This window comes from Rhincodon typus, chromosome 11 (genome assembly GCF_021869965.1).
Source record: "Rhincodon typus isolate 14 chromosome 11, sRhiTyp1.1, whole genome shotgun sequence".
Lineage (NCBI taxonomy): Eukaryota > Metazoa > Chordata > Chondrichthyes > Orectolobiformes > Rhincodontidae > Rhincodon > Rhincodon typus.
In genome coordinates this window covers 22,602,655-22,629,322 of record NC_063342.1, presented here as the reverse complement: position 1 = coordinate 22,629,322, position 26,668 = coordinate 22,602,655, and the positions used below count along the sequence as shown (strand labels likewise).

General features: G+C 41.7%; 1 protein-coding gene across 4 annotated transcripts in view; it reads left to right on the top strand.

Annotated features, from left to right (window-relative positions):
• eva1c (eva-1 homolog C (C. elegans)) overlaps window positions 1–26,668 on the top strand; it is a 124,374-nt gene that overhangs the window by 68,602 nt on the left and 29,104 nt on the right. For all 4 annotated transcript variants that reach the window (XM_048603269.1, XM_048603270.1, XM_048603271.1 and 1 more), the window contains exon 6: window positions 21,574–21,717. In XM_048603269.1, coding sequence (XP_048459226.1) covers window positions 21,574–21,717 — 144 coding nt within the window. The remainder of the gene's footprint in view (window positions 1–21,573; window positions 21,718–26,668) is intronic.

Below are 26,668 nucleotides of genomic sequence, written 5' to 3'. Positions count from 1 at the left end.
GGAAGGCTGCGAAAGCTTGTGTCTTCAAATAAACCTGTTGCACTATAACCTGGTGTTGTGTGATTCTTGACAAAATGCCAAGGGCACTACCAACACCTACACTCCCATTTTAATAAGAGTCGGAGGCTTTCTGTGCCTGTAAGTTGATGTTGGGTCCTGGTTCTGGTGAAGCACATACTGCAATCACCTAATGAGGCTGCCTGCAGGACCATTATAAGGCTTACTGCCAGCCTAATTAGGGTAGAACTGGTGAGTTGTGGGACTGTTTGCTGCTCCAGGTTTATTCCACCATTCATTGACCTCTGTGGGATTCAACTGGGATCAGCATTCTGCTCCTTCTGGTTGTACAATAAGGTGAGTAAAAAAAATTACTTTTGAGTGGCAGTCTGTAATAGCCCCTTTAACGGTCAACTGTTTACTGTGACCCTAGAACAAGCTGGCATAGTTGGTGCAATGTCAGTTTCAGGTATGCATATGAAATACCTACAGAGCAGCTCAATGCACAGAACGAATGCCTGGCCATTGTGGTTATATGGTGTACAGTGTTATGCCTGTAAAACAGATATAGACATTTCTAGGCACAGATGTATGTTAAAGTTGTGCAGGGTGTGATACTGAGGAGACATTGGTGTATTGGTAATGCCAATGGACAGTAATTCAGAACCCCAGGTTAATGTACCGGGGTCATGGGATTGAATCCCATCACTGTAGATGTCAAAATTTGAATCCAATAAAAATCTGGAAGAAGAAAGCTAACATAATAGTGTCCATTGTTAATTATTGTGAAAGCCCATCTGGTTCACCTTTTGGGAGGAAAATTGCTGCCCTTCCCTGGTTTGGCCTATATGTGACTCCAGACCCACAGCAATGCTGTTCTCTCCTAACTGTTCACTCCAATTAGTGGTGGTCAGTAAATGCTGGCCTAGCCAGCGATGTCTACATCCTGTAAACAAATTTTTAAAAAGTGCCAGTATTACATCTTCCTTATGCTTATGCTTTTCAAATAGAACTATTTCTCAAGACTAGTCAAACCCTTGATAGGATATTTGCTTTCATGAGGACTTTTGGCCAAGTCTACCATTCTAGTAGTTTGACTTAGTCTATTGAATTCAGGATCAGCAATTGGATGAGTTCAATTGGTTTGGCAGTGTTCAGTTAAATTTCATTTTAAAGTCACTCCCACATGTGAAAACTGAATCGTTTGCATTAGTAGTTTAAAATAATTTCTGAGATTTGAACTTAGCAAAATCTAAATAATTTGACAAAGTACAATGACTTAGTCTTGCAAGAAGCTTTATTTTAAAGCTAACACAATATATATGCATAAAATTTATCTGATCTATCTATCACTGAATGTATAATAGACCTATTCAAATAGCGAAATGGATTTGTTTACAGAATTTGTTACAAGGAAGCTATTGAGTTTGTTGAGATAATATTGTGTGGCACTCAACCCAAAAAAAAAGATTCTGCTTGTCTGAACATGAGTCCTAGGAGTTTCATCATCAAACAATCCATAACCTAATTTCCTAATTCTCATGGTTACAGGAAACTGTAGCAATGAGTGTAAATAGCCTACACAAAATTAAAAGTTGGAAACAATATGAAATTTCATTGAAAAGAACAGATGCCAAGATGGCCTGCCTAGGAACTAAGTGTGAATGTTTGCGGCATCAGTTTTCTAGTTACCTAGGTGTTAGAGTAAGTTTCAATCCCTCTCACTTTGCCTGGGTAACTATCATGATAAGTAAGTTGGACCCAATGAGTCCCTAATTTTACTCAGAGTTAGGAAGACTTTGAAGGGCATCACCAGATGCAAGATAGCTGCATATCAGAAGTTTAAATGTCCTGGGCAATTGCCACACAAGCATCGCTTCAGGACTTCCAAAGGTATGTCTGGATTAGTTTGTCTTTATGGACATCAAGGGCACATTTGTATTGTAGCTACTGGTACAAGATTAGTAGCTATAGCATTAGATACAAGCAGGCACCACCTCACTTACAGAGCTAGATTTGCAGTCAGTGGTGAAACAATGCTATTCAATGCTAACATCGAAGAAAACTGCCCACAAGGATCCAGAAATCGCTGCATGTAGATTAAATCTTGCTCCAAGTTAAAGGGATCTCCACCATCCTGTAGGAGCAAAGGCAGCAAGCAGGATAGGCAGCAAATCACAATGATGTATTGGCACAGGCAGCAAACCTGGAAGTAAAAATCACTGGTTATCATTTTTAATTATCATTTCACAAGCTGCTGTGGAACATGGCGTTGCCCTTGGGCTTTCTGTGAGTGATTAAACTTCTAACACATTTTAGTCCCATGTTACCTTGTGGAACATTGCTTGCATATGTTATGATATGATGGACATTGTTATGGTGGATGAGACGGACCATCCACCTAAAAGATTTGAATATTTGACTGAACCTGTACACAGCTACATTTATTGTTGTAGAGTCAACCACCTGCAGATGCTGGTGTCCTGCTGCAACCTATCCTTCTTCTAACAGAGCGTCAATGGTACATTATTTAGGTTTGTCCAGAAGGTCCTTTTAGAATATTTGATGAGTGCAGAGACAATGATAAACAGTTCAGCTAAGTTAGCTTCAGTGAAGTCACATTCTGCACCTTAGCATTGACACCTGTCTATGAATTGATCTATTGTTTCAGTGGGGCTGGTGTCAGCATGACATGAACTCTAGCCTCTCTTCCTTGAAATAGACCCAAACTTTAAATTGATCTTCACAAATCCGAAGTAAAATTCTGGATCTTTGCATTCATCATCAGAAATGCCAAATAGTTTTATCCTTGTCAGTCCTTTAGTGCCCAGAATGAGAATAAGTTTGACTGTCTGTCATCCTTTGTCAGTTATCTGATCCATAAAGTAAATACCCATAAAGTAAAATTCCTTCTTTAAATAACTGAATTTCTGACAGAAGATCTATTGAATGCCAGTCCATGGTTATGTGTTTTCTTTTCATTTTCATTGTGCCTTTTATGCTCTTTAAAATGTCAATGTGAGAATCTGTATGGCAATGTAATGCTTTTCTGTGACTTTGTTGGTTTCTCTGCTTTCTTCTATCTAACACTTTGCTGCCACTTTAATTGCAGGTACATAGTAGCAGCTTTTTTGCCATTAGGAAACAGTTACCCCAAAAAGGAGTGACCATATTTTGTTTATTTTCATGCTAATTTGAGAAAAGAAGGAGATGGAATCGACTGATGTCTGGACACAGATAAACCTTTTACGAACATACAAATTAGGAGCAGAAGTTATTGCACTGGTGGGACCACATCTAAAATACTATGCAAAAACAAAAGTTGCTGGAAAAGCTCAGCAAGTCTGGCAGCATCTGTGAAAAGAAATCAGAGTTGATGTTTCGGGTCCAGTGATCCTTCTGAGTTCTGAGGAAGGGTCGCTGGACCTGAACTGTTAACTCTGATTTCTTTTGGTTTCTTAAAATACTACGGGCTGTTTTGGTCCCCTTATTTAAGGAAGGATGTAATTGCAGTGGAGGTGATTCAGAGGAGGTTCACTGGATTGAAACTTAGATTGAATGTAATGTTCAAGCATTGAAAGGGCTATCAAACTTATTTTTACCTATTTAGGTCATCAGCAACTCTAGAAAGTCAAAGATTTATTGTCTAACCCTGATATTCAAATCAATTAAATGATGTGTTAGACCACTTCAAGGTAAACTACAATAGTATGGCACTAAAGATACATATGACCAAACTAAGCAAAGACATTTTGGTATGGCAAACCAGGGCAGAACTTATACAATCAATGGTAGGGCCCCGGGGAATGTTGCCAAACAAAGAGACCCAGGGTGCAAATGCATAGAGTCTTGAAGGTGGAGTCACAGGTAAACAGGGTGGTGAAGAAGGCGTTTGACACGCTTGCCTTCATTGGTCAGAACATTCAGTACAGGAGTAGGGATGCCATGTTCTGACTGTACAGAACATGAGTGAGGCCACTTTAGAATACTGTGTACAATTCTGGTTGCCGTTCTTTTAGAAGGATCTTGTTAAATTTGAGAGGGTGCAGAAAAGATTTACAAGGCTGTTGCTGGGATGGAGGATTTGACTTATGGGGAGAAGCTGAATATGCTGGGGCTTTTTTCCCTCGAGCATCGGAGGCTGTGGGGTGACCTTATAGAGGTTTATAAAATTATGAGACGCATGGATAGGTGAATAGCCAAGGTCTTTTTCCAAGGGCTGGGGAGTCCAAAACTAGAGGGCATAGGTTTAAGTCATTGAACTTTAAAAAAAGAGCTAAATAAAAACCATGAAAACTGTGGATGCTGTAAATCAGAAACAAAAACAGAAGTTGCTGGAAAAGCTCAGCAGGTCTGGCAGCATATGTGATGAGAAATCAGAATTAATGTTTTGAGTCCGGTGATGGAGCTGATGGTAACTAGGAAAATGTCAGTTTATATGCAGGAAATAGGGTGGGGAGAGGGGGTAAGGAATAAACATTAGTTGGGGATACAGCCCAAAGAGAGAGAAAGCAGTCGGATAGACAAAGGAGTAGATAATGACATGACTGGGAGGGTGAATAGCTGTTAATGCAGACTGTTAATGGCTAACAATAGGGAGTGTTTAATGGCAGGCTATGACAACAAGGCCTGTGTGGGTTAGAGGGCTGGAACATGGGAGAGTTCAGGCCCTAAAATTATTGAACTGGATATTGAGTCCAGAGGGCTGCAGGGTGCCCAAGCAGAAAATTATGTATTGTTCTTCCAGCTTGCGCTGAACTTCACTGGAATATGGCAGCAGGCCTGATACAGAGATGTTAGCCAGGGAACAGGGTGGTGTTGAGGTTGTAGACTTGCTCGACGAGCCGATGCGTTTGATTGCAGATGTTTCATCACCCTGCTAGGTACAATCATCAGTGCGACTCCGGTGAAGTGTTGGTGTTCTATCCTGCTTGTTATTTATGTGCCTCGGTTTGCTGGGGTGGTTGGCATTACTTCCGGTTCTGTTTTTCAATGGTTTGTATATGGGGGCCAGTTCAATGTGTTTGTTGATAGCATTCTGGGTGGAATGCCAGGCCTCCAGGAATTCCCTGGCATGTTTCTGTTTGGCTTGTGCGATTATGGATGTGTTGTCCCAGTTGAATTCGTGTCCTTCTTTGTCCGTGTGTATTGAAACCAGTGAGAACTGGTTGTGTCTCTTGGTGCCTGGCTGGTGTTCGTGTATCCTTATTGTCAGTTTTCTTCCAGTTTGGCCTGTGTAATGTTCCTCACAGTCCTTGCATGGTACTTTGTATATTACGTAAGTTTTATTGGTTGTGGCTAATGATCTTCTGGATGTGGATGCTGATGGGATGGTAGGTAAGGACAAGGGGAAACCTATTGCTGTGGCGGGAGGGAAGAGAGGAGGTGAGGGCGAAAGTACGGGAGATGGGTTGGACCCAGTTGAGGGCCCTTTCGACAACGGTGCTGAGGAATTCTCAGTTGAGGAAGAAGGTGGACATTTCGGAGGCTTCCTCGACGAAGTTGGCCTCATCTGACATATGCAACAGAGACGGAGGAACCGGGAGAATGGCATGGAGTCTTTACAGGAAGCAGGGTATGAGGATGTATAGTCCAGGTAGCTGTGGGAGTCAGTGAGTTTATAGTGGACATTAGTGGCCAGTCTATCCCCAGAAATAGAAACAAATGTCGAGGGAAGGGAGGAGTCAACGAAAGACCAGGTGAAAGTGAGGGCAGGATGGAAATTGGAAGCAAAATCAATTAGTTTTTTCAATTCCGGCTGAGAAAGGGAAGCAGCATCATTGATATCATCAATATATCTGAGAAAGAGTGGTGAGAGGAATCTGAAGAGGACAGGAACAAGGAATGTTTCACATACCGCGCCAAGATACAGGCATAACTAGGGCCCATGGCCACCCCTCTGACCTGATGAAAATGAGAGGAGTTAAAAGAGAAGTTGTTGAGGGTGAGAACGAGCTCGGCCAAGCAGAGGAGGGTGGTGGTTGGTGGGGACAGTTCAGGCCTTTGCTCCAGGGAGAAGCGGAGAGCCCTAAGACCCTCTTGGTCCGGAATGGACGTGTAAAGGGATTGCATGTCCATGATAAAGAGGAGGCAGCTGGAGCCTGCAAACTGGAAATTCTGAAACTGGCATAGAGCATCAGAGGAATTGTGGACGTATGTGGGCTGGAACTGGACCAGGAAAGAAAAGACCAAGTCAAGGTAGGAAGAGATGAGTTCTGTAGGGCAGGAGCAGGCTGAAACAATGGGTCTGCCCAGACAGTCCTGTTTGTGGATTTTCAGAAGGAGGTAGAAGTGAGCCGTGCGGGGATGGGTCTATCAGCTTGGAGGCAGTGTGGGGGAGAGATTGCCAGATGAAATGAGGCCAGTGACCGTAGTTGATTGATACAGTAGTCTGATGCTCCATGATGGGGTCATGGTCCAGGGGAAGATAGGAGGAGGTATCTGAGAGTTGGCGCTCAGCCTCTGCAATGTAGATGTCAGAATGCCGGACAACAACAGTACCACACTTATAAGCAGGCTTAATAACAAAGTCAGGATTGGATCTGAGTGCACGGACTGCAGTCAGTTAGAAGGGAGATAGGTTCCATTTGGTGAGGGGAGCAGAGAAATTGAGGTGACCAATGCCACATTGACAGTTCTCAATGAACTGATCGAGTGCAGGTAAAAGGCCAGAGGGTGGGGTCCAGGTGGAGCGAGAGTGTTGGAGCTGGGTGAAGGGGGTCTGTGAGGTGGGGAGAGGACTCTTGTCCAAAGAAATGGTCATGGAGGTGAAGATGGTGGAAGAAGAGTTCGACGTCATGTTGTGCCTAAAATTCATTAAGGTGGGGACACAGAGGAATAAAGCTGAGACCTTTGCTGAGTACAGAATGTTCAGCATCGGAGAGCAGAAGGTTAGGAGGGATAGTGAATACCCAACAGAAGGTGGGGTTGGGGGAAGGGATGAAGTCAGGGGGAAAGGGAAGGGAGGAAGGTTCCAGAGGGCTATGGGTATCTCTGAGTTGTTCCACCTTGTTGGCCTTGATGCCTGAAAGGAAAAGAAAATGTTTCTTGTTAGCATGAGGAATGAGCCGGAGGATAAAGTGCAACTGCGGAATGGTGCAGCCCTGAGCTAGTGTGATGCGATGCTGTTGGAGAGAAAGGTTGAGAGTGTGCATGTGATACTGCATGGCATTGGTGTGGATCCCGGGATGCGGCGAGAGCAGCTGTTTGTGGAACTTTGAGCATCATGAAGATACCCGTGATCCTGGGTGGATTCAAAGCACGAGGGATGAAACTTCAGTTGGAATCCATGTGGGACATGTTTGAACCAGAGGCAGTTACTGGCTCCATCCCCGCCTCTTTGACTTGTCTATCTCCTCTCCACCTATCTTCTCCTGTATCCATCTTCTATCCGCCTCCCCCTCTCTCCCTATTTATTTCAGAACCCCCTTCCCCCTCCATTTCCGATGAAGGGTCTAGGCCCGAAACGTCAGCCTCCCTGCTCCTATGATACTGCTTGGCCTGCTGTCTTCATCCAGCTCTACACCTTGTTATCTCTTTACTAAGGAATGTGATATGGCTGTGGAAACGAGTTTTAGCAAATACCTGGCCAAACACCAGGAGTGACAGTGAAATTAGTGTCGGTGGGCAAGAAAAAAGATCGGAACGGAAATCCTGTCAGAGAGAGTAGAACTTCTTCAAGGTGTGCATGCCTAGAAGAGATGTGGCAGTGAGTTAAATACTAAATAAAAGCCAAAAGAACTGCGGATGCTGTAAATCAGAAACAGAGACATAAGTTGCTGAAAAAGCTCAGCAGGTCTGGCAGCATCCGTGAAGAGAAATCAGAGTTAATGTTATGGGCAAGGTGACCCTTCTTCAGAACTGATGGTAGCTTGGAGTGAGCTGTTTTATATGCAGAAGGTAGGGTGAGGAGAGGGGTAAGGAGTAAACGATAGGTGGGAAGAAAGCCCAAAGAGAGAGAAAGAGCAGTTGGACAGATAACGACCTGGCTTGGATGGTGAACAGCTGTTAATGCAGACTGTTAATGGCTAACAACAGGGAGTGTGCAAACTATGTGATAACAAGGTCTGGTGTGTGGGGTATGAATAGGACATGGGAGAGTTCAGGCCCTAAAATTATTGAACTAGATATTGAGTCCAGCGGGCTGCAGGGCCCCCAAGCAGAAAATGAGATGTTGTTCTTCCTGCTTGCTCATTTACCTCCTCCCTCCTCAGTATCCAAGGGCCCAAACATACCTTCCAGGTGAAACAGCACTTCACTTGCACTTCACGCAATCTAGTCTACTGCATTCACTGCTCACAACATGGTCTTCTCTACATTGGGGAAACAATATCCAGTTCAATAATTTTACAGCCTGAACTCTCCCATGCCCTAGCCCCCTACCCCACACACCAGGCCTTGTTATCACAGTCTGCCATTACACACTCCCTATTGTTACCCATTAACAGTCTGCATTAACAGCTATTCACCCTCCTAGCCAAATCGTTATCCACTCCTTTGTCTGTCCAACTGTTCTCCTCTCTGTTTGGGCTCTATCATTTACTCCTTACCCCCTCTCCCTACCTATCTTCTGCATATAAACCAACATTTTCCTAGCTGCTGGGAGACAGTAAGGACTGCAGATGCTGGAAGCCAGAGTCAGTAGATGTGAGGCTGGAAAAGTACAGACAGTCAGGCAGCATCTGAGGAGTAGGAAAGTCAACGTTTCGGGCCAAAACCCTTCGTCAGGACTGGGGACGAGGAAGCAGGTCATTTAGTCCACCGAGTCTGCACTGACCTTCTGAAGAGCATGTCACCCAAACCCATCCCCTTCAAGCTTATTCCCTGTAACCCTCCATTTCCCATGGCTAAACCACCTAACCTACACATCCCTGGACACTATGGGCAATTTAGCATAATAAATCCACCTAGCCTGCACATTTTTGAACTGTGGGAGGAAACTAGAGCACCTAGAGGAAACCCACGCAGACACGGGGAAAATGTGCAAAATCCAAACAGTCTCCCAAGAGTGGAATTGAACCCAGGTCCCTGGTGCTGTGAGGCAGCAGTGCTAACCACTGAGCCACTGTACCATCCCTTGCTTTTGTCCCAGATCGGGGCAAGTAGAGGCTCCTCCCTAAGCAAACAGGTTGCCATGGTTTCACAATAGGGAAACTAGCCCAACTAATGGTCTTGCACTTGTCTCCAGAGGTCAAATGACCACTCCCTCAAACGCAAATGGAGGTGACTCAGATATTTTTTATTAACAAAGTGGAGGAATGCAACGTCAGCACAGGGAACATAGTTTACTCATGAATACGGTTTTCTGTAGCAATGTTATGTTCCCACGTTAACCTAAACTTGCCAATTGCTGGGAAGATGATGGCTATTTGTTAATTGCTGCCAGCATCCAAGAGACCATAAATGGATAAGAAAATATAGTACACTCAGTAGTATTGAGGCATTGTTGACCTAGACTTTGCTAGATTGGGGGCAGCCTGCAGGGTAACATGTTGGCTAGACTTTCCAGCACATTTTCCAAAGTTCCCAAAAAAACATCTCATTTGGAGCTCCAAAAGCTTGTGTGTTCAAATAAACCTATTGGAATATAACTTGATGTTGTGTGATTTTTGACCCTCTCTTCTAATTAGGAGCAATCTTTCCTTATGTTTGGGTTCAGCATGCTGCTGATTCTATACCCAGTTCTGCTTATTTTAAACACACAGATAATTTCTCCACTGAGAAAAGTGAAATGATCTAACCTGAGACATGTCAATCAACATAATTTGCTCCTTTTGAAATCATTGAAATAGGATTAGACAAATGTCCTGTAGTTCTGAAACCAGGAGGAAGCATGGCCTTGGATGATATTTGAGCATCAAATACATTAGCTGAGCAGAACATCTTGGAAGGACTTACTAATTTTATTAAATTGGAACAGAAGTTGATTGTTTGAACTTGGGAAGGTATAATTCTGTATCTGAGAAGGATATGGTTGAAATATACCTTTTACTGGGGTTTTGAGAAATTATCAGTAATCTCATATGTCTCATCAATGGCACTACAAAAACTGTTCAATTAAAGGATTCTCATTGTTAATACATAATATACTTTGTCAAAGGTTACTGTTATTCCACACAAAAACTCCTATACTAGTTCAGGCATTATTGTATGAACACTAAATATTAATACATGCATGCTAAAATATGCCAACATTTTTAGTGCTTTTCAGAATTTTTGGAGACTTCTGTCACAGGAGTGTTATTAAATCTACAGAATTCTTTTAGAACTTGAGTTGTTTGTCTAGTTGTTTATTCCGATGCAGCCCAGATTCTTAAGACTTAAATTGTTGTCTCCAATGGTTGTTAAGATATTTTCTAATCAGCCTGTTCAGGGATGTTATTGTGCACCTCTGGAGCAGGTGGGACTTGAACTGAGGCCTCCTAGCTTGGAGGTAGAGACACCACCACAAGATCCCTCCAAAGTCCTACATTTAATTAATTTCACCAGTTCCAATCCAACTTTTGACTGCTAATTGAATCCTCTCAAATATATAATGGATGCAGAAAATCTAAACATCACACAACATTGCAATTGATGTACATTGGGCTTTATTTTAGTTTAAAAAGCTTCATCACTTAGGTCAGAAGATTTTTATTTACTATTTTTTCTAATTAACTAATTCCAGTCTAAACCTCACAACATCTTGACGTGAAACTATATCACCATTCCTTCACTGTCACTGGGTCAATAACACGGAATTCTTTCCTAACAACACTGTAGGTTTACATACACCCGATTAAATTCAACAGTCCGAACAGGTAGCTCATTACCTCCTTCTCAAGGGTAACTAGCAATGGAAAAAAGTGCTGATCTTGACAGCAATATCCACATCCCAAAAAAGACTAAAAGAATTCAGAGATGGTAAGAACTGCCGATGCTGGAGTCAGAGATAACACAGTGTGGAGCTGAAGGAACACAGTAGGCCAGGCAGCACCACAGGAGCAGGAAAGCTGACGTTTCGGCTCGGGAACAGTTGTGGAAAATTAGATGGGGCCAATACTCTATGGCGTCTTTGCCCATTTTCCCATTAGTGCCATCTATTTGAGCAGGCATTTTGGGATAGTCTTAAAATGCTAGAAATACTCATATTTTTCATGATTTAAATTGTGGCCAAATTGGGCATAATTCTGGCATGCAGCATCGGAACAGATGATGAACATTTCTTGATCGTTTCTCAGCGATCAAATGGACAGACATAGACACAACATTTCTTTAAAGAAAACAAAATGTAGCTTTTGAATTTATGCTGAAGAATCTCTAAGACTCCTGGAAGACAACTTACACTACACTCCATGCAAAACTTGAAAAACTCACTGAAATCTACAATCGTCTTTTTGGGCCAACATCAGCTAGAGTCAGGAATGCAGTTTTACAATGGTTGAAAGTTCCATTTGCAGTGAAAGTGCATCGCACGTTTACCGTTGTAGGAAATTGAAGCTTGAATAATGACAGGCATTCACCCATGATGAGAATCATAACTGGAATACATCATTCTTCTGTTTATTGATACATAAAATAAATGCACGTTTTAAAAAGGCTCACAGGGAACATTCATAATCAAGAGCTCTGGTTGATTATTTCTTTCTCGTACAGAAGCGGTGAGACAAATTATTGTGTTGCCAAAACTAACTCAGAATAGCCCCGCAATTCAGTCTAGTCTTTATCCCATATGACTCATTTTCAGACTGGACAGCAGACTTTCTGAAAGAGCTATTAAAGGATTATTTAAGCTTAAATATTAAAGCTTTCTTTTTAAAAGGAAACCCTTTGCTGCTTAGATTAGGGCTATGTTGTCTTTTTCAATCCAAAAATATAAAGAAAATACCAAACAAGCCTACCACAATGTTTTTGAAAAAGATCCCACTGTTTCTTTATGAAAGCAAGGAACTTGAATCTGTATCCTGCTGTCTTTATTCTCCTTATACAATTGGCTGTCACTCACCCAAGTACAAGGCTTTTATTTCACTCTGAGAAGTCAGCAGTTCAGTTTTCTTGGAATTCAGTGTTGGTAAGCATGTTACTAATATCTTTGTAGCTGACAGGAAAGCGCTTGTTTATGCAAAATGTTTCTGGCACTAATGGAAATCTGAAGAAGAATGTTCTTCAAAATATGTTGAAAATTTTCACATTACAAAGTCATATTCTTGGGATACAAGTTTAAAATGATGCACGTTTGCCAATTTATTTAATGGTAATGTTTATAGAGCAGTAGTAGTTTATTGGAATTTTGACTGGCCAAATCATTGCAGCTTAAACTCTGGAGAAGAAGTAAGATAAACTTAGGTATCCAATCTTGCTTACAGTCATTTTCCATGATTTAGTTGTGAAAAATACACAGCAAAACTAATCTTATATACTGCAAAGAGTTTGGTTTTCCTTGTTTTCATTGTCTTTCTTGCATGTTGTGAAATATTCTAGTTAGGAATTAAATTAATGGTACAAATATGTGAATTCCTGTAGGAAGTGCGCATTTTATAAAGGAACTACAGAACTTGCAACAGTGGCTGAAGGCTAATAAATAGCGAGGTTAACAATTGATTGACCATGATAGCTGATCCTTAAACTCACTTTCACAGCGTGAGTTAACCCAGAGATCCCTCCCTCTAGCCAAAGCTAAGCAAGTCTTCCAGCTTTGTTTAAATTCTCAAGATGTTGGTTTCTTCAGTCTGAGCATGAGTTTCAACCTTTATATTGCACAGTAAGCAATAGAGACTTAAGGTGGAATCTTCCTTGCCCATGGCCAACATTGGCAATGGCAAATCAGTTGGGAAAATACAGCAAGTTCAAAGAATGAGATTCTCGACATCAAAAGAGAAAGTCTGATTTTTCCATTCACCAAGAATCTCACTAGAGATGAGTGGCAGGCCTATCTGCATGCATTAATATCTCATTGAGCGTGCACCTAGAGCACATAGGCTGCAGTAGTTCTAAAGGTAGCTCACCATCACCTTCTCAAGGGCTATTAGGGATGGGAAATAAGTGCTGGCCCAGCCAGCAACACCCACCTACCAGGAGTGAATTTTAAAAGAAATCTCACCTCATTTATATGCAGGTTGCTATTTTCCCAGGAGTGAAACTGGACAGCGAGCAATTCCTAACACGAAATTCTGAACGACTGTCTGGCAATCCAGCTTGCAGCTTGCTTCAATGGACTTCCATTTTAGCCAGCAGTCACCAAAAGTCCAGAAGGTTGTAAGGGCCTTTCCAGGTGCAGTAGCATTTCACCTGTACCTCCTCCATTCTTGTGTATTGTATTCGCTAAACCCAATGTGGCCATTCTGTACATTGGAGAAACCAAAAGCAGACTGGGTGACCACTTTGCAGAACACCCCCAGTGTTCTGCAAGCATGATCCCAACCTTCCCATAGCCGGTCATTTTAAGACAGCATCCTGCTCGCATGCCCCTTCACTCACCCCAGCATGCTGCAGTGCTCCAGTGAATCACAGTGCAAACCAGAAGAACATCATCTCATTTTTCAGACTAGGCACCTTACAACCTTCTGGACTTAATATTGAGTTCAACACTTTCAAATTATGAACCCACTCCCACTCCTTCCATTTCTTTTAGCTTTACTTGTTACATTCTCTATCACCATGCCATCTCTCCCCTACCCCCACCACTGTGGAACTGTCTGTTCTTTCCAGTCTGGCACTTAGACCCACCATTGTTCTGCCATTTTCACATTTCAATCATTTAATCTGAACTATCAACAGCCTTTCTCCCCCAGCACTCCACCCCCCCACCCTCACTATTGCATAAATGCTGCCCTCACCACTCTTCATATCAGTTCTGATGAAGAGTCATCTAGACTCGAAACATTAGCTTGCTTTCTGTCCGTGGATGCTGCCTGACCTGCTGTGATTTTCAGCATTCTTTTGTTTTCAGTACAGATTCCAACATCTGCAATAATTTGCTCCCCCCGATGGCATGATTTGTTGCCTCAATAAAAGTATGGGAAAAGGAAAGACAAATCAAAATACTAACAGATGAAGTCTTACCTAAACTATCAAAAGAATTGTAACAGCAGAAGCAATTATCTACACTCCAATGCCCCTTGACAAACAAATCATGCCTTTATCAGACTTTAATGATATAATGGGTTACATAGTCCAATAGCCATGCATTCACACCATATATAGGCATTCACTGTCCTAAGACTGCCTTAAATGAGTAATTGGAATACATTAATGATGCCTAGCCCCACTTAAAATTTACATACTGTCAATTTTGTCAATTAGCCTTAAGATATTTATCTTGAATTTTTGATTAATTAGTTGCTAACTAACGTTTTTATGTAAAATCTATGGTATCTATCAATTGATAGTTATCAGCAGGATATGAAAAATGACAAGCTGATTCTTCTAATGATCCCTTACTAGGAATTAAAACCAGTGAACCAGTTGAAACCAATTGAACCAGTGTCTCTCAGCAATCAGGCATACGGAGATTAGCCTGGTTATCTGCCTTCCCATTGTTTTGAAATCTATAAATTTCCATGTGGCATGGAACAAAAAACTAAGACCAGGGTAAATAAGAAATGGACGTCATTTGTTTTACAGAGGTAGAACGCTTTCAAAATGATTTGAGAAAACACAATACTTACGTTATCTCGAACAATGGAAATTTTCTGCTTTTATTTATCTTGTCCCTGAAAGGACAAATTCGAAGGAGGTATCCACACTGTTTATTTCAAATCCATAGAAGTCACATGTTTGTACCATTTCCTTTTAGGTCTTTCTGCATCACAAATTGTTCCACACCTTGATAGCCTTCACTTAAGACAACAAAAAAAAAATTGCTTTAATCTAGATTGTTGCTGCTGACTAATGGCAGTCCTGATATCTTGTCCTTTTTAAGACATTTCCCTTCCTGTATGTGGGTACTTTAAGGGCTGAAGAAATAGAAGCAGGAGAAAGCTATAAGGGTCCTCAAACCTGCTCAGCCATTCAATGTGCATAATCTCCTACCTCACCATGACCTTTTCTTGCCCTATGTCTATGTCCCTTGATTCCCTCCATGTCCAAAAAATATATTGATCTCAGTCTTGAATAGCTGAGTGTTGAAAGTTCTCTGCAAAAGGGAGTTCCAAAGATTCATAAACTTTTGAGCGAGTCCTAACCTCAGATCTTATACTGAGGCTGTTAACCCAAATTCTACACTCTCCAGCAAGGGCAAACAGCCTTTCAGCATGTAAAACACTTTATCAGATTATGAAGCAAGCCAATTACAACAAACCTGCCCACAAAGTAGGCCATCAAATTTCCCTTGCCTGCCATGACCAGGGCAAATGCCAGCATCAATGCAGGGCAGCTCTGGAATGACCGTGCTTGTCCCGGTGTGCAAACAGATTATAAAAATGTCACAGGCACAAGGGATGTCAGCGAATTCCAGGATATTTGCTGTGTGCTGAGTTGTTTCAGGAGTGGCGTGTGGCAAAACTGGGCAGAAATCGAATGTGAGAAATACCATAGTGGCCTGTTAGGTAACTACTGAGGCAGGTTTGGTAAGATGCAGTGAGAGAACTCATTAAATATCGCAGCAATAAGTCCTCCAAAAAACTTGACAAAACTCAGACTTAGCCAAAACATTCAGCCCCATATATGCATATTGCAAACGCACAGCTGACCTTACTAGCAGGAAGAGTCGCAATATTGTATGCTTTCAGCACAGGTTCTTGAAGTTGAACTGTCTTAAAGGCAAGATATGTGTAGTGTATTTCACTCTCCATTTCCAACAGACTATCGCAGTAGATTCCTATGAAAGAGTCTCAGACAATTGTTCAGTCATTCCAGCATATTCTCATCAGAGATACAATGGGAGTGCACTAAAAACTGCAGATTCTCCGCCCTTTAAAGCATATATCCAAAGGTAATAAGGGCTATGTGATTGTAGGTCATTATTAGACATCTATTCCAGTCAAGAATGCCATTGAAAAGTATTTGTTGTACAACTGAAGTTGTGGTTAAGCCGTTAACCTACCTGGAGAAAATATTTCTTATAAATATTACCTAATGGTTCAAATAACTCTTCCATTCATACAATAGAATACTGACTGGAGGTTGATTAAAAGGGATAGTTAGGCACTTTAACATTTTTTCAGAGCTTTGCAATTTTAAAATTAATGTTGTATTTCATAAATATGTAGGAGAACCTGATTTAATTTACTTAGATGAGTTGGTGAGGCTCACAGCAGAAATCAGCAAGCTACAGGCAACAGTAATGAAAGTGACAAGCACATGTTAGAGGCATAGGTTTAAGGGCAGAAGGGAAAGACACATGAGCGACCTAAGGGGCAACTTTTTCACACAGAGGATGGTACGTTTATGAAATGAGGTGCCAGAGGACGTGGTGGAGGCTGGTACGATTACAACATTTAAAAGGCATCTGGATCAGCATATGAATAGGAGGGGTTTAGAGGGATATGAGCCAAATGCTGGCAAATGGGACTAGATTTCTAAAGGATATCTGGTTGGCATGGACAAGTTGGATTTGCTTCTATGCTATATATCTGTATGACACTATGTTGCACACTCATTCTATGGCCAAGTGAACATGAAAACCAGTACTCATGATGAGGTTTAGTAGATATGATTTATATCATGATTAGGCTTAGGCAAGGTCTAGGGCAGTGTATCCAAATGATAATCAAGTTTTTAATGTCATCAAAAAGTTAATAGAATAATCAATTTTTATATCATCTTGAAGTTTTAAAAGATTTGTTTTACATTGGTCACAGTTATAATGTGGTTTATGTATAATAGAAGCAGAAGTGATCTCACTGTTTGTTTTAAGCTGAAATGGACTGAGACTGCTGTAGTTTTTTTTCGATTTATGGGCAGTAGCATGATTGGATACAAAAATCCTTGCCGCGTAATATGTGCATTTCGTAAGTTAGAGCAAGCAAAGATGTTACTCAAGTTTTATAAACTAACCATGGACCTATGTAGTTGTGAAAAAGGATGACTTTCAGTGCACAAATTCAAAGCTGGGACAGCTATTGCTAAGGCCACTAGGATAATAAATGTTCCTAATTACTCAAGGCTAAAGATGCTTCCTTTGAAATTTAGGGTTGATCAGAATGGTAATCTGATGTGAATACAGTAACTCCAAGTGAGGAATTCAGGATCATTGTAACAACTTTTTTAAAAATTGTGGTGCTGAGCTAACACTGTCAATGTCAAAATGACAATGTCAAAAGCTTGACTTTAGTTAGAAGTCAAATCCGATAGATATTTGATGAATTCCTGAGGAAATGGCATGTTTTAATTAACAGAGTGATGGAAAATCTGATGTGCCTTGAGGCTGAAAAAGTCTCTAATTTGTTTGCTTTTGTTTCCAGACAATAGATTTCAGGGTCAAATATAACCTGGAGTACAGATTCAGTCTAACATTAAAAAGAGGGAAAGCATTGTGATTATAAAGATGCCAGAACTTTGGAGTATTGTATTTTATAAACAAAATTACAGTTGGATTGAATGTTGAACTTAGAATTTAAAAAAGAACTAACAGTTACATCTATACTTGCCATTTGCCATTAACAAATGCAGCAGGGACTTAATGTACTCATAATAGATGCAAGCTGTTTTTCAATGAGCATCCATTACTTATAATGGCCTATAGCATTAAATGTAGCAGCAACCTAGAGGCTGGACAAAGCTGCGTTATGCTTAAGATCAAACCTATTCACTGTTATTAGATAGTCGTGCACAAGATAATGCATTTCAGCAGAACTCTAGCTACTGGAACTGAAATAAGAACAAAGAACAGAAGAAATAGGAGCAGGAGAAGGCCATTAGGCCCTTCAAGCCTACCCCACTATTCAAGAAGATCATGGACAATCTGCTCCAGGTCTCAACTCCTCTTTATGCCTATTCGTCATAAATGACAACCTCCAATATTTCAAAAATCTACATCCCCTTTAAATATTTTTAGATATCTAGCCTCTACAACTCTCCAGGGTCGAGAATTCCAGGCAACCCCTACCTTTGGGAGAAGAAATTTATTTGCAGCTCAGTTCTCATTGTGTTTCACCTCATTCTGGAACTATGTACTTTAGTTCCCCATGAATGAAAACATCATCTCAAAATCTACCCTGGCCAGCCCCCTCAGAATCATGTATGTTTCAATAAGATAACCCTTCATTCTCCAAACTGTAATGAATACAGGCCTAACCAGTTTAGCTGTTTTTGATAAGTCAACACCTTCATTCCAGGAATCAATCAAATTAATCTCTTTTGAACCTTCTCCAATGCCAGTATATCCTTTCTTAAAACAGGAATCAAAGCTACACAGTATTCCACATGTAGATTCATCGTCATCCAATATATCTTTGTTCTGTGTCAATTCGAGGTTTTCACAAAAGTGTCTTGAGCCATGTTTGTAGGGGATGTCCTTTGCTTCCTAACAGCTGTCCTTGTATGGCCTGAGGACCCTGGAAGGAGGCAGAAACCTCTGCGTTTTCCAGTATGTCATTGAAATGACAGTGCCATGCTTTTAGTAACAAGCTGTGAGGTATGTCCCCTGTACATTGCACAATCAAGGTTTTCCTGCTACATTGGAGGAGCAAATTTCTACCAGTAAGCCAGCATGATAAACCCTCTGAAGAAAAGGCTACCCTTCCACATTGCAGCTTGTAAACTTACATACTTCCAGTTCAGTGTGTGAGTGTGGCAGGTGCAAATTGACATCTTCCAATTCTAGTTGTGGAAGACTAGGTGACGCTTTTAAAGTATTTTTGGCTGGTTGCATTTGCTTAGCTGATATGACAAGAAGACAACTAGCATGCACGTTTGATTGGACCTGATTGCTTGAGGTCATAATATTTAATGTGACTATAGGGCAAAGTATAAGTTGGAGAATGAATGGCCTGCTGATGAAATGCAAATTTGAAACCAGATAGATGGATTTTACTGAATCTGTGGAGGCATGATTACTGCAAGTGCCCCAAACAGGGCCTTAAATCCAAAAGGTTTTACATCACCCCTAAGGAAACAAACAAGAACTCACTCAGCTCATTTGGCACATAGTGCCCATGATTATGTCCACCTATTGTCCAGTCTGACTTTTGATCAGACATGGCAAGGCTCCAACTTTTTGTTCTTGTGAGTGAATTGCAGGCTCCACCTCCATGTTCACTTGAGACAGAGCCCCCGACTTGGCAAATTGCCTTGCAATTGATGATCCTACACCGTCTAATCGAGAAGCCAAGTGATAGTGACCTGTGGGGAAAAATCCCTCCTGGAGCTACCAGTCTCCTGCTATGGTCTACAATATCCCACCCTTCCATCTAGAATTGCCCATTTGCATTCTAATCGTTCCCTCACTGGCCTAGTGCAAGGAACCCCAACCCGAAGATCTGAGTTGCCTGATTTTCTCAGAACTCCATGAGATTGTTCCCTGATGAGCTCCCTGCCTGTTATTGAACAAACCCCATGACAGACCATGTGTCCCCAACCACTACTCCCCAGACTGACTTGATAGGACAGCCCAACCAAACACTTCCTGGATTGTTGTCTCCTTGGCACCCTGACTGACCTAACTGTAATTCCAAGACTAGTCCACATGAATTGCAGGACTGACCATGACCCAGTCCCCAGAGTGCAAGGTCATAACTGCCTAGATTCTGGTAAGACCAACAGCTTGACCGACAATGGTGAACGCTCTACCCCATGATGTAATTGGAAATGTCTGTTGATTACTTGTGGCAGTACCTCCTGACCAGCTGTATTCCTCTTTGATCCCTGCTGTTCTTTGATATTCACACGTAGCCATTTGCTTGATGCTCAAGCAATGATTTTGCTAAGTAAGTTGCTGGCACCTGCTGCAGGTATGACAATGATGTAGTCCACTATTGTACAGTGGCACGTCCACTCCCTTGACTGTTCACTGCTCACCACTGAGACAAGCTGCCTGCTTCTCCCTCTGTGCTAGAAAGCCATGCAAGCTGAAGTTGTTGGCACCTGTAACTTACCTGCATGCCTAAAACCATTACAACTCTTGTATCACCCAAGGAAACGTGAAATGAGTGGGCACCAAGAACTCAAGCTAAGAGCCTTAAATGCATCCTTGGTAAATGTGTAGAATATATGCGTGTCACTCTGTGCAAAGCAACTTGGCAGAAGCATGCAAGTCATAAGTTTCCAAAGGGAAGTGTTGAAGAGGTGAAAGAGTTGATCCAAGAGCAGGCATAATGATGTGGAGAGGCTGGTGGCTTGTTGCTGTTGATTTGCGTGGACAAAGCTTTGTGCTCAATGCTGACCATAGAGTCTGTAGAGATATTGTGCGGCAGACACAGTTAAATGAAAACCGAAACAAGCAATTGGCAATTTGCAGTTGCCAATTACGTACACAAAACCAGAAATGGCTGGAAAAACTCAGCAGGTCTGGCAGCATCAGTGGAGAGAAAGCAGAGTTAACGTTTCAACCTTCCTTAAGTTCTGAAGAAAGGTCACTGGACCTGAAACATTAACTCTGCTTTCTCTCCACAGATGCTGCCAGATCTGCTGAGTCTATCCAGCAATTTCTGTTTTTCTTTCTGATTTCCAGCATCCACAGTTCTTTAGTTTCTTTGTTGCCAATTAAATGTCAGGAATTTGTGCCATGCAATATTTTTGGGGAAGGAGAAGAGAATTGGAAGTGGCTTACAAATAAGGCGAGCTGGGTTACTAATGAGATGCAAATAAAGTAAAGTAAATGTTGCCAGCATCTTACTAGATCGTAGGGCTTCTCTCTCATCAGGGTGGGATGATTGGTGGTGGTTTAACCTGAGGATCACCAAATACTTCAGGCAAGGAGAGAGATTAAGAAGAGGAGTCCTTCATGGTAACCTCAGCCTGTGTGGGAATTGAACCTATGCTGCTGGTATCACTCCACATCAAAAAAAATCAATTGTCCAGCCAACTGAACAAACCAACCCCTGGAAAGAGTGGTAGCTGCCAGTCAGTAGTGACATTCTGAAGATGCTATTTAAAGGTTAAGGATAACATTGGAAAACATTTTCTAAATGTTGTGATTCTGTTTTTTTTTCATTCTAACCTTATTTTCCCAACTTTCTTAAATCACAGCAGGCTGAAGAAAATTATGCACATATTTGTTTTCTTACTTCAAAAAGCATTGGGTACAAAAGCCTAGAAAATATGAAGGTATGATCAGAAACTTGACTGATTTAGGCTTTTTTCTCTCCACTCAATAGTGGTGACATTGACGAGACAACTTGCATTGCCAATAGCTAGTTAGACAATTGAGTGGCTGTTTGAAAGTGCATTAATGTGTACATTGTCCAGTGCAAACGAGTCAGGCGTAGGTCAGATTAAGTTGGTATGTCATACTTCAGTTTCTGAAGGACATTATTAAACCAATTCAATTTTTACAACAAAATGACAACTTTATTTATTTTCTAGTACTGATGTATGAATTACCAAATGTATTGATTTCATGTAGAGGTTTAAATGCACCTCCAGGTTGCTATTTTTGAGCATATCATATTTGTGTGGTTAATGTGCTTTTAATACATATCCTTTTCCTTTGTGTTGCAGAATGTTTATCACACACTGCCCTGGAAGTTGTATCTACAACTTGTTACGGTAAACAAAACTGTAAAATTATCGCTAGTAGCCACTATTTTGGAGACCCTTGTTTTCCTGGAATGCAGAAGTATCTCAGTGTCATCTATGTATGTGGTAAGAGCAAACATTTCAACATTAAATTATTTAATTTCAGAGAGAGATGGTTTGAAGTTCTTTTCAGGAGAGAGTTCTTTATTTTTCTTTTCATGGCACACCAGAACCCTTATCAGAAGCATCAAGATTGAAATCGTCTTACTCCAGTACATTCCAGCGAATACGTCGTCTTCTGAAACTTTAAAAAGAAATCTGTCTTAAGAATCTATTCCTATCAAATAACAGGCAATACTAAAAGTTTTGGCAGAGGATAATTGAATGTGCAGAACACCGTCATATTGAGACACATTTTACCATGGGCTTCTGGGCCATGCCATGCAAATAAGAGATGACCCTGAGTCTGCACTTCCTGGAAGCGGGGACCGGCTCAGTCATTTAACAGGAAGCAAGTTCCTAATTGGTCTGACATCCAGTCAAAGGGCTAGCAGTTCTGAGGCCTTAGCTACAGCACGAGGAGAGGTGGGCACTGATTGCAAGCTGAGGGGTGCCTCATTATGGGGGTGCCTCATTATGGAGGTGCCTCAGACAAAAAAGTCAAAATTATAATTCATGATAACTGACATCATTAGACCATGCCATTTGCAGGGCGAATCTCTCCATGGGAATTTTTTTGTGCCCATGGCCTCCTTTAAGGAGCCTGGCATCTCCGGCTCCAATGTACCTCCCTTCCGCATCTGTCGCAGATGAGACCCTCTCTGTCATCATCAAAGTGCTGAGAGCTCTGTAGAAAGGGCAATCAATCTGCCTCACAGACTCTGGGAGCAGGCCAGCAATAGACATCCTTCCTGATGCTGGCTCTCCGTTATTTTATTGCACTCTCATCTTCCATTCCCACCACCTGAGGGCTGGTAAAATTAATTGTTTCAAAAGACGAGAAAGTGAAAAATTTCCTCAGTGACCCCACCTCCAAACTCCGCTCCTGTATCACTGAACCACAATCAAAGGAATAAAGCAGCAGTTATTTTTTTTTAACTAGAAGGCCATCTATTTAATAGTCTACACAGTTTAGAGCTGGAGGAACACAGCAGGCCAGGCAGCATCAGAGGAGCAGGAAAGTTGACGTTTCGGGTCAGGATCCTTCTTCAGAAATGGGGGACGGTAAAGGGGACTCTGAAATAAATAGAGAGGGGGATAGGGCTGGGGAAGGTGGGTGGGATGGTGATAGGTGAGTGCAGGTAGGCAGTGGTGGGGATTGGTCAGTGAGGTGGGAGGAGCGGATAGGTGGGAGAGAAGACGGACAGGTCAAGGAGGCGGGGATGAGAGGGAGCGTTGGTCATGGGCTGGGGAGATTTTGAAACTAGTAAAGTCCACATTGAGACCATTGGGTTGTAGGCTCCCCAGGCGGAATATGAGGTGCTGCTCCTCCAGTTTTCGGGTGGCGTCGTTGTGGCACTGGAGGAGGCCCAAGATGGACATGTCATCCAGGGAGTGGGAGGGGGAGTTGAAGTGGTTCATGACTGGAAGGTGTTGTCGTTTGTTGCGAACAGAGCGCAGGTGCTCTACAAAGTGGTCTCCGAACCTCCGCTTGGTTTCACCGATGTTGAGGAGGCTCAGAGTCTCAGAGACCGCTTTGTAGAGCACCTGCGCTAGGTTCGCGACAAATGACAACACCTTCCAGTCGCGAACCACTTCAACTCCCCCTCCCAATCCCTGGGTGACATGTCCATCCTGGGCCTCCTCCAGTGTCACAATGATGCCATGCGGAAACTGGAGGAACAACACCTCATATTCTGCCTTGGAAGCCTACAGCCCAATGGTCTCAATGTGGATTTTACCAGCTTCAAAATCTCCCCAGCCCCAGCCTCATCCCATGACCAACCGTTCCTCTCATCCCCACGTCCTTGACCTGTCCGTCTTCTCTCCCACTTATCCGCTCCTCCCACCTCATTGACCAATCCCCACCACTGCCTACCTGCACTCACCTATCACCATCCCACCTACCTTCCCCAGCCCAACCCCTTCTCTCTCTATTTAGTTCTGAGTTCCCTTTCCCCCTCCCCCATTTCTGAAGAAGGATCCTGACCTGAAACGTCAACTTTCCTGCTCCTCTGATGCTGCCTGACCTGCTGTGTTCCTCTAGCTCCACACTGTGTTATCTCAGACTCCAGCATCGACAGTTCTTACTATGTCTATTTCAGAGTCTACTTTCTTCCCAATTCCGTGCACCACAGACTCATGGGTCACAAATTTAATCCCACAATTCCCCATGCCAGTCAATTCTTAATTGTCAGCGGCAGTGAGAACTTTGATGTCACGTTGTCTGTGTGTGATGGCTGATAAAGAAAGTACAGTATTTTGTGATGCAGAATCCCATGGGATGCAGAGGGTCAATCACAGAAGCATTCAATACACTTTCAACATTAGAAATTGTTGTCCATATCGGCTTGTTAATGCTTTCTTTCAAGTCCAGACTCCGTTATCATCCATGTGGGCTCAGATACAAGGACACCAGAACTGTGATTCATTCTTTTCTGTGTTGAGATAACTAGAAAATTATAGATGCTAGATACAAACTGTTATATGATATGATTCAAGTGAAGGATATATTTATTATAAAGCTCCATTGGCATCAATTCATTTCATAGGAGATTTGGGAAACCGCATGGTGGTGTATTAGAATCTCCTTATAGTTGACTGTAGTATACAGATGGGTGATAGTCCTGAGATGGATTTTACTGATTACCCACCCCCTTGGTCAGTCTGCAACTGTCCGACATTGAAATCTGACTTCCCTACTATTGGAGACATCATTAACCAATGAAAAGTAGTGTTTTCACTCGTCAGGAACTGGATATCCCAGCCTAGAGAACTGCTGACTAATTTGTTTGGCAGCTGTGTAGTCCCAGCAGCTAGTAACGTCAGAAGAGAAGACTGACTATTGCTGTAACTACGAGCAGTCCTGAGTAAAAAGTGACTGTTTCTTCCCAGTTTCAGGTAGGTCTAGAGATCTTGGGTGGGCACAGCTGGGATACTCCAGTCTGAGATAAAGGAGTCTAGTGTGGTCAGGTTAAAGAGGTCAGGTGGGAATATGAAAGAGGATCACTGTTTGGGTGTGTGTGTCCCTAATGGGCACAGCAGAGCTCCCCCCAAACCCCTCAAAGGGTATGGTCTCCCTCTTTGCCCACCAGCAGCCATGCAGTGAAACTGCCAAGCTCTTCACCATGTCCTTCTCCGCCCACACAAACTTAAATTGTGGCAGATTGATGGCATTTGATTGTCCACTTGAGGGCCTTCATAACCTTCAGAGTGGTTTGGCTATATGCTTCTTTACCCAGTCTCCTAATATGGGGTCAGGTTGAGAGTTGGATGGGCTGGCATTCGACCTTATTTTTATGTTCTCCCTGCCTTCAAATACATCAGCAGAGAGCAGTAATATTAAACCTCCCCTCCCCCCATCTCAGAAGGCTGAAATATCTGGCCAATGAGACACACTGGTCTGACTCATCTTCTATACTTCAAAATGGACATCCAGTCTGATCAGCACACTCATTTTTTCTTGTTTTCTTGTGGGACATAGATGTCCTACATGATGGCCAGCATTTATTGCCAGTCCCTAGTTGCCCTTGAGAAGGTGATGGTGAGCTGCCTTCTTGAACTGCTGCAGTCACATACAATGGGTTGACCCACAATGCCCTGAGGGAAGGAATTCCAGGATTTTGACCCAGCAACAGTGAAGAATGGTGCTATATGTCCAAGTCAGGTTGGTGAGTGGCTTGGACTTGCAGGTGGTGGCGTTCCCCCCTAGTAGCATTATTATTTTACTAGCTTTTCCCTCTCAGACCTTTCTTTCTTCCAGTTTGCATGTAAGAACAGGTTGGTTATGAAATATAGATCCCATTGAAGCTGAAGTCTTGAGTTACTGCTTGTCTATCCATTCCACTTTTCAAGTGAACCTGAGTGGCCAGTGCTAAATCCTATGTTTGCGGAGTGTGTGCATTACCCATGAATACTTACCCTTACACCAATGTTCTAACCAGTTATTGCCCATTTTAATGTGAAATTTTGACATTTATGAATTTGATACATTTAATTACATTATTTGGCTTTGTACCCTAAAGATCATCATCTATATTATTCAGCAAGAGAAATTTAGACTGTTTTGTAACTATTTGTTTATATGTATGATGTTTATATAACAAATAATGAGGATTGTATGAAAAAGCAATAGAAAATTTGTTCATATCATGGAATCTTTCATGTTGTGTATGTAAACAATGATTTCTATTGATAAAAGTTATGAGGTTAACATGCAAATATTTAACTATTTGCCTGCATCTGTCAAATTATAAACTGATATCAGAAATATTCTACAGTTACTTCCAAAAATTGATGCATATTTAAGAATAGGTAGGTTTTTAGCATTGGAAGCTCATTATTATTCGAATCACAGGGTTATCTTAATGCCAAATGTCAGTATTTTCCAATATTTTACTAAATAGTGACATATTTCAAATTATCTATATATCACTCTATGGCAAATACAATATGCTCAGTGGATACAGGAAACATTAAGTGTGTTCACCACTGAAAAATGATTGACAGTTCCTGTTACGTGTGTATTTAAATTTGAAATAATTTACATAATTAATTGCAAAGAGCTTACATAATATGAAAACATTAGATCTTATTTTATAATGTAACCTGGCTATTAATGCATTTGAGGTCCAATTGGTCACATAAGGAAAATTCTATAGATTGACATATGAAACGTTATGAAGTGGAATTATTGTTCCTGCTCTTTCTATTTCTATGGACTGAATATGGAAAGAAGGTGAGAGAATGGTGCTGGGTGAAGTGACAATTTGGAGAAACAGTGCAGACAGCATGGACTGGTTGCCTGTCTTCTGCACTGTGTAACAATTCAGTGATTCTGTAAATGAAAATTAAGTACTAACTTTTTCTGGCAACATGGAAATTTTACCGATAATTGTCATAGATCTAGAATAAGCTT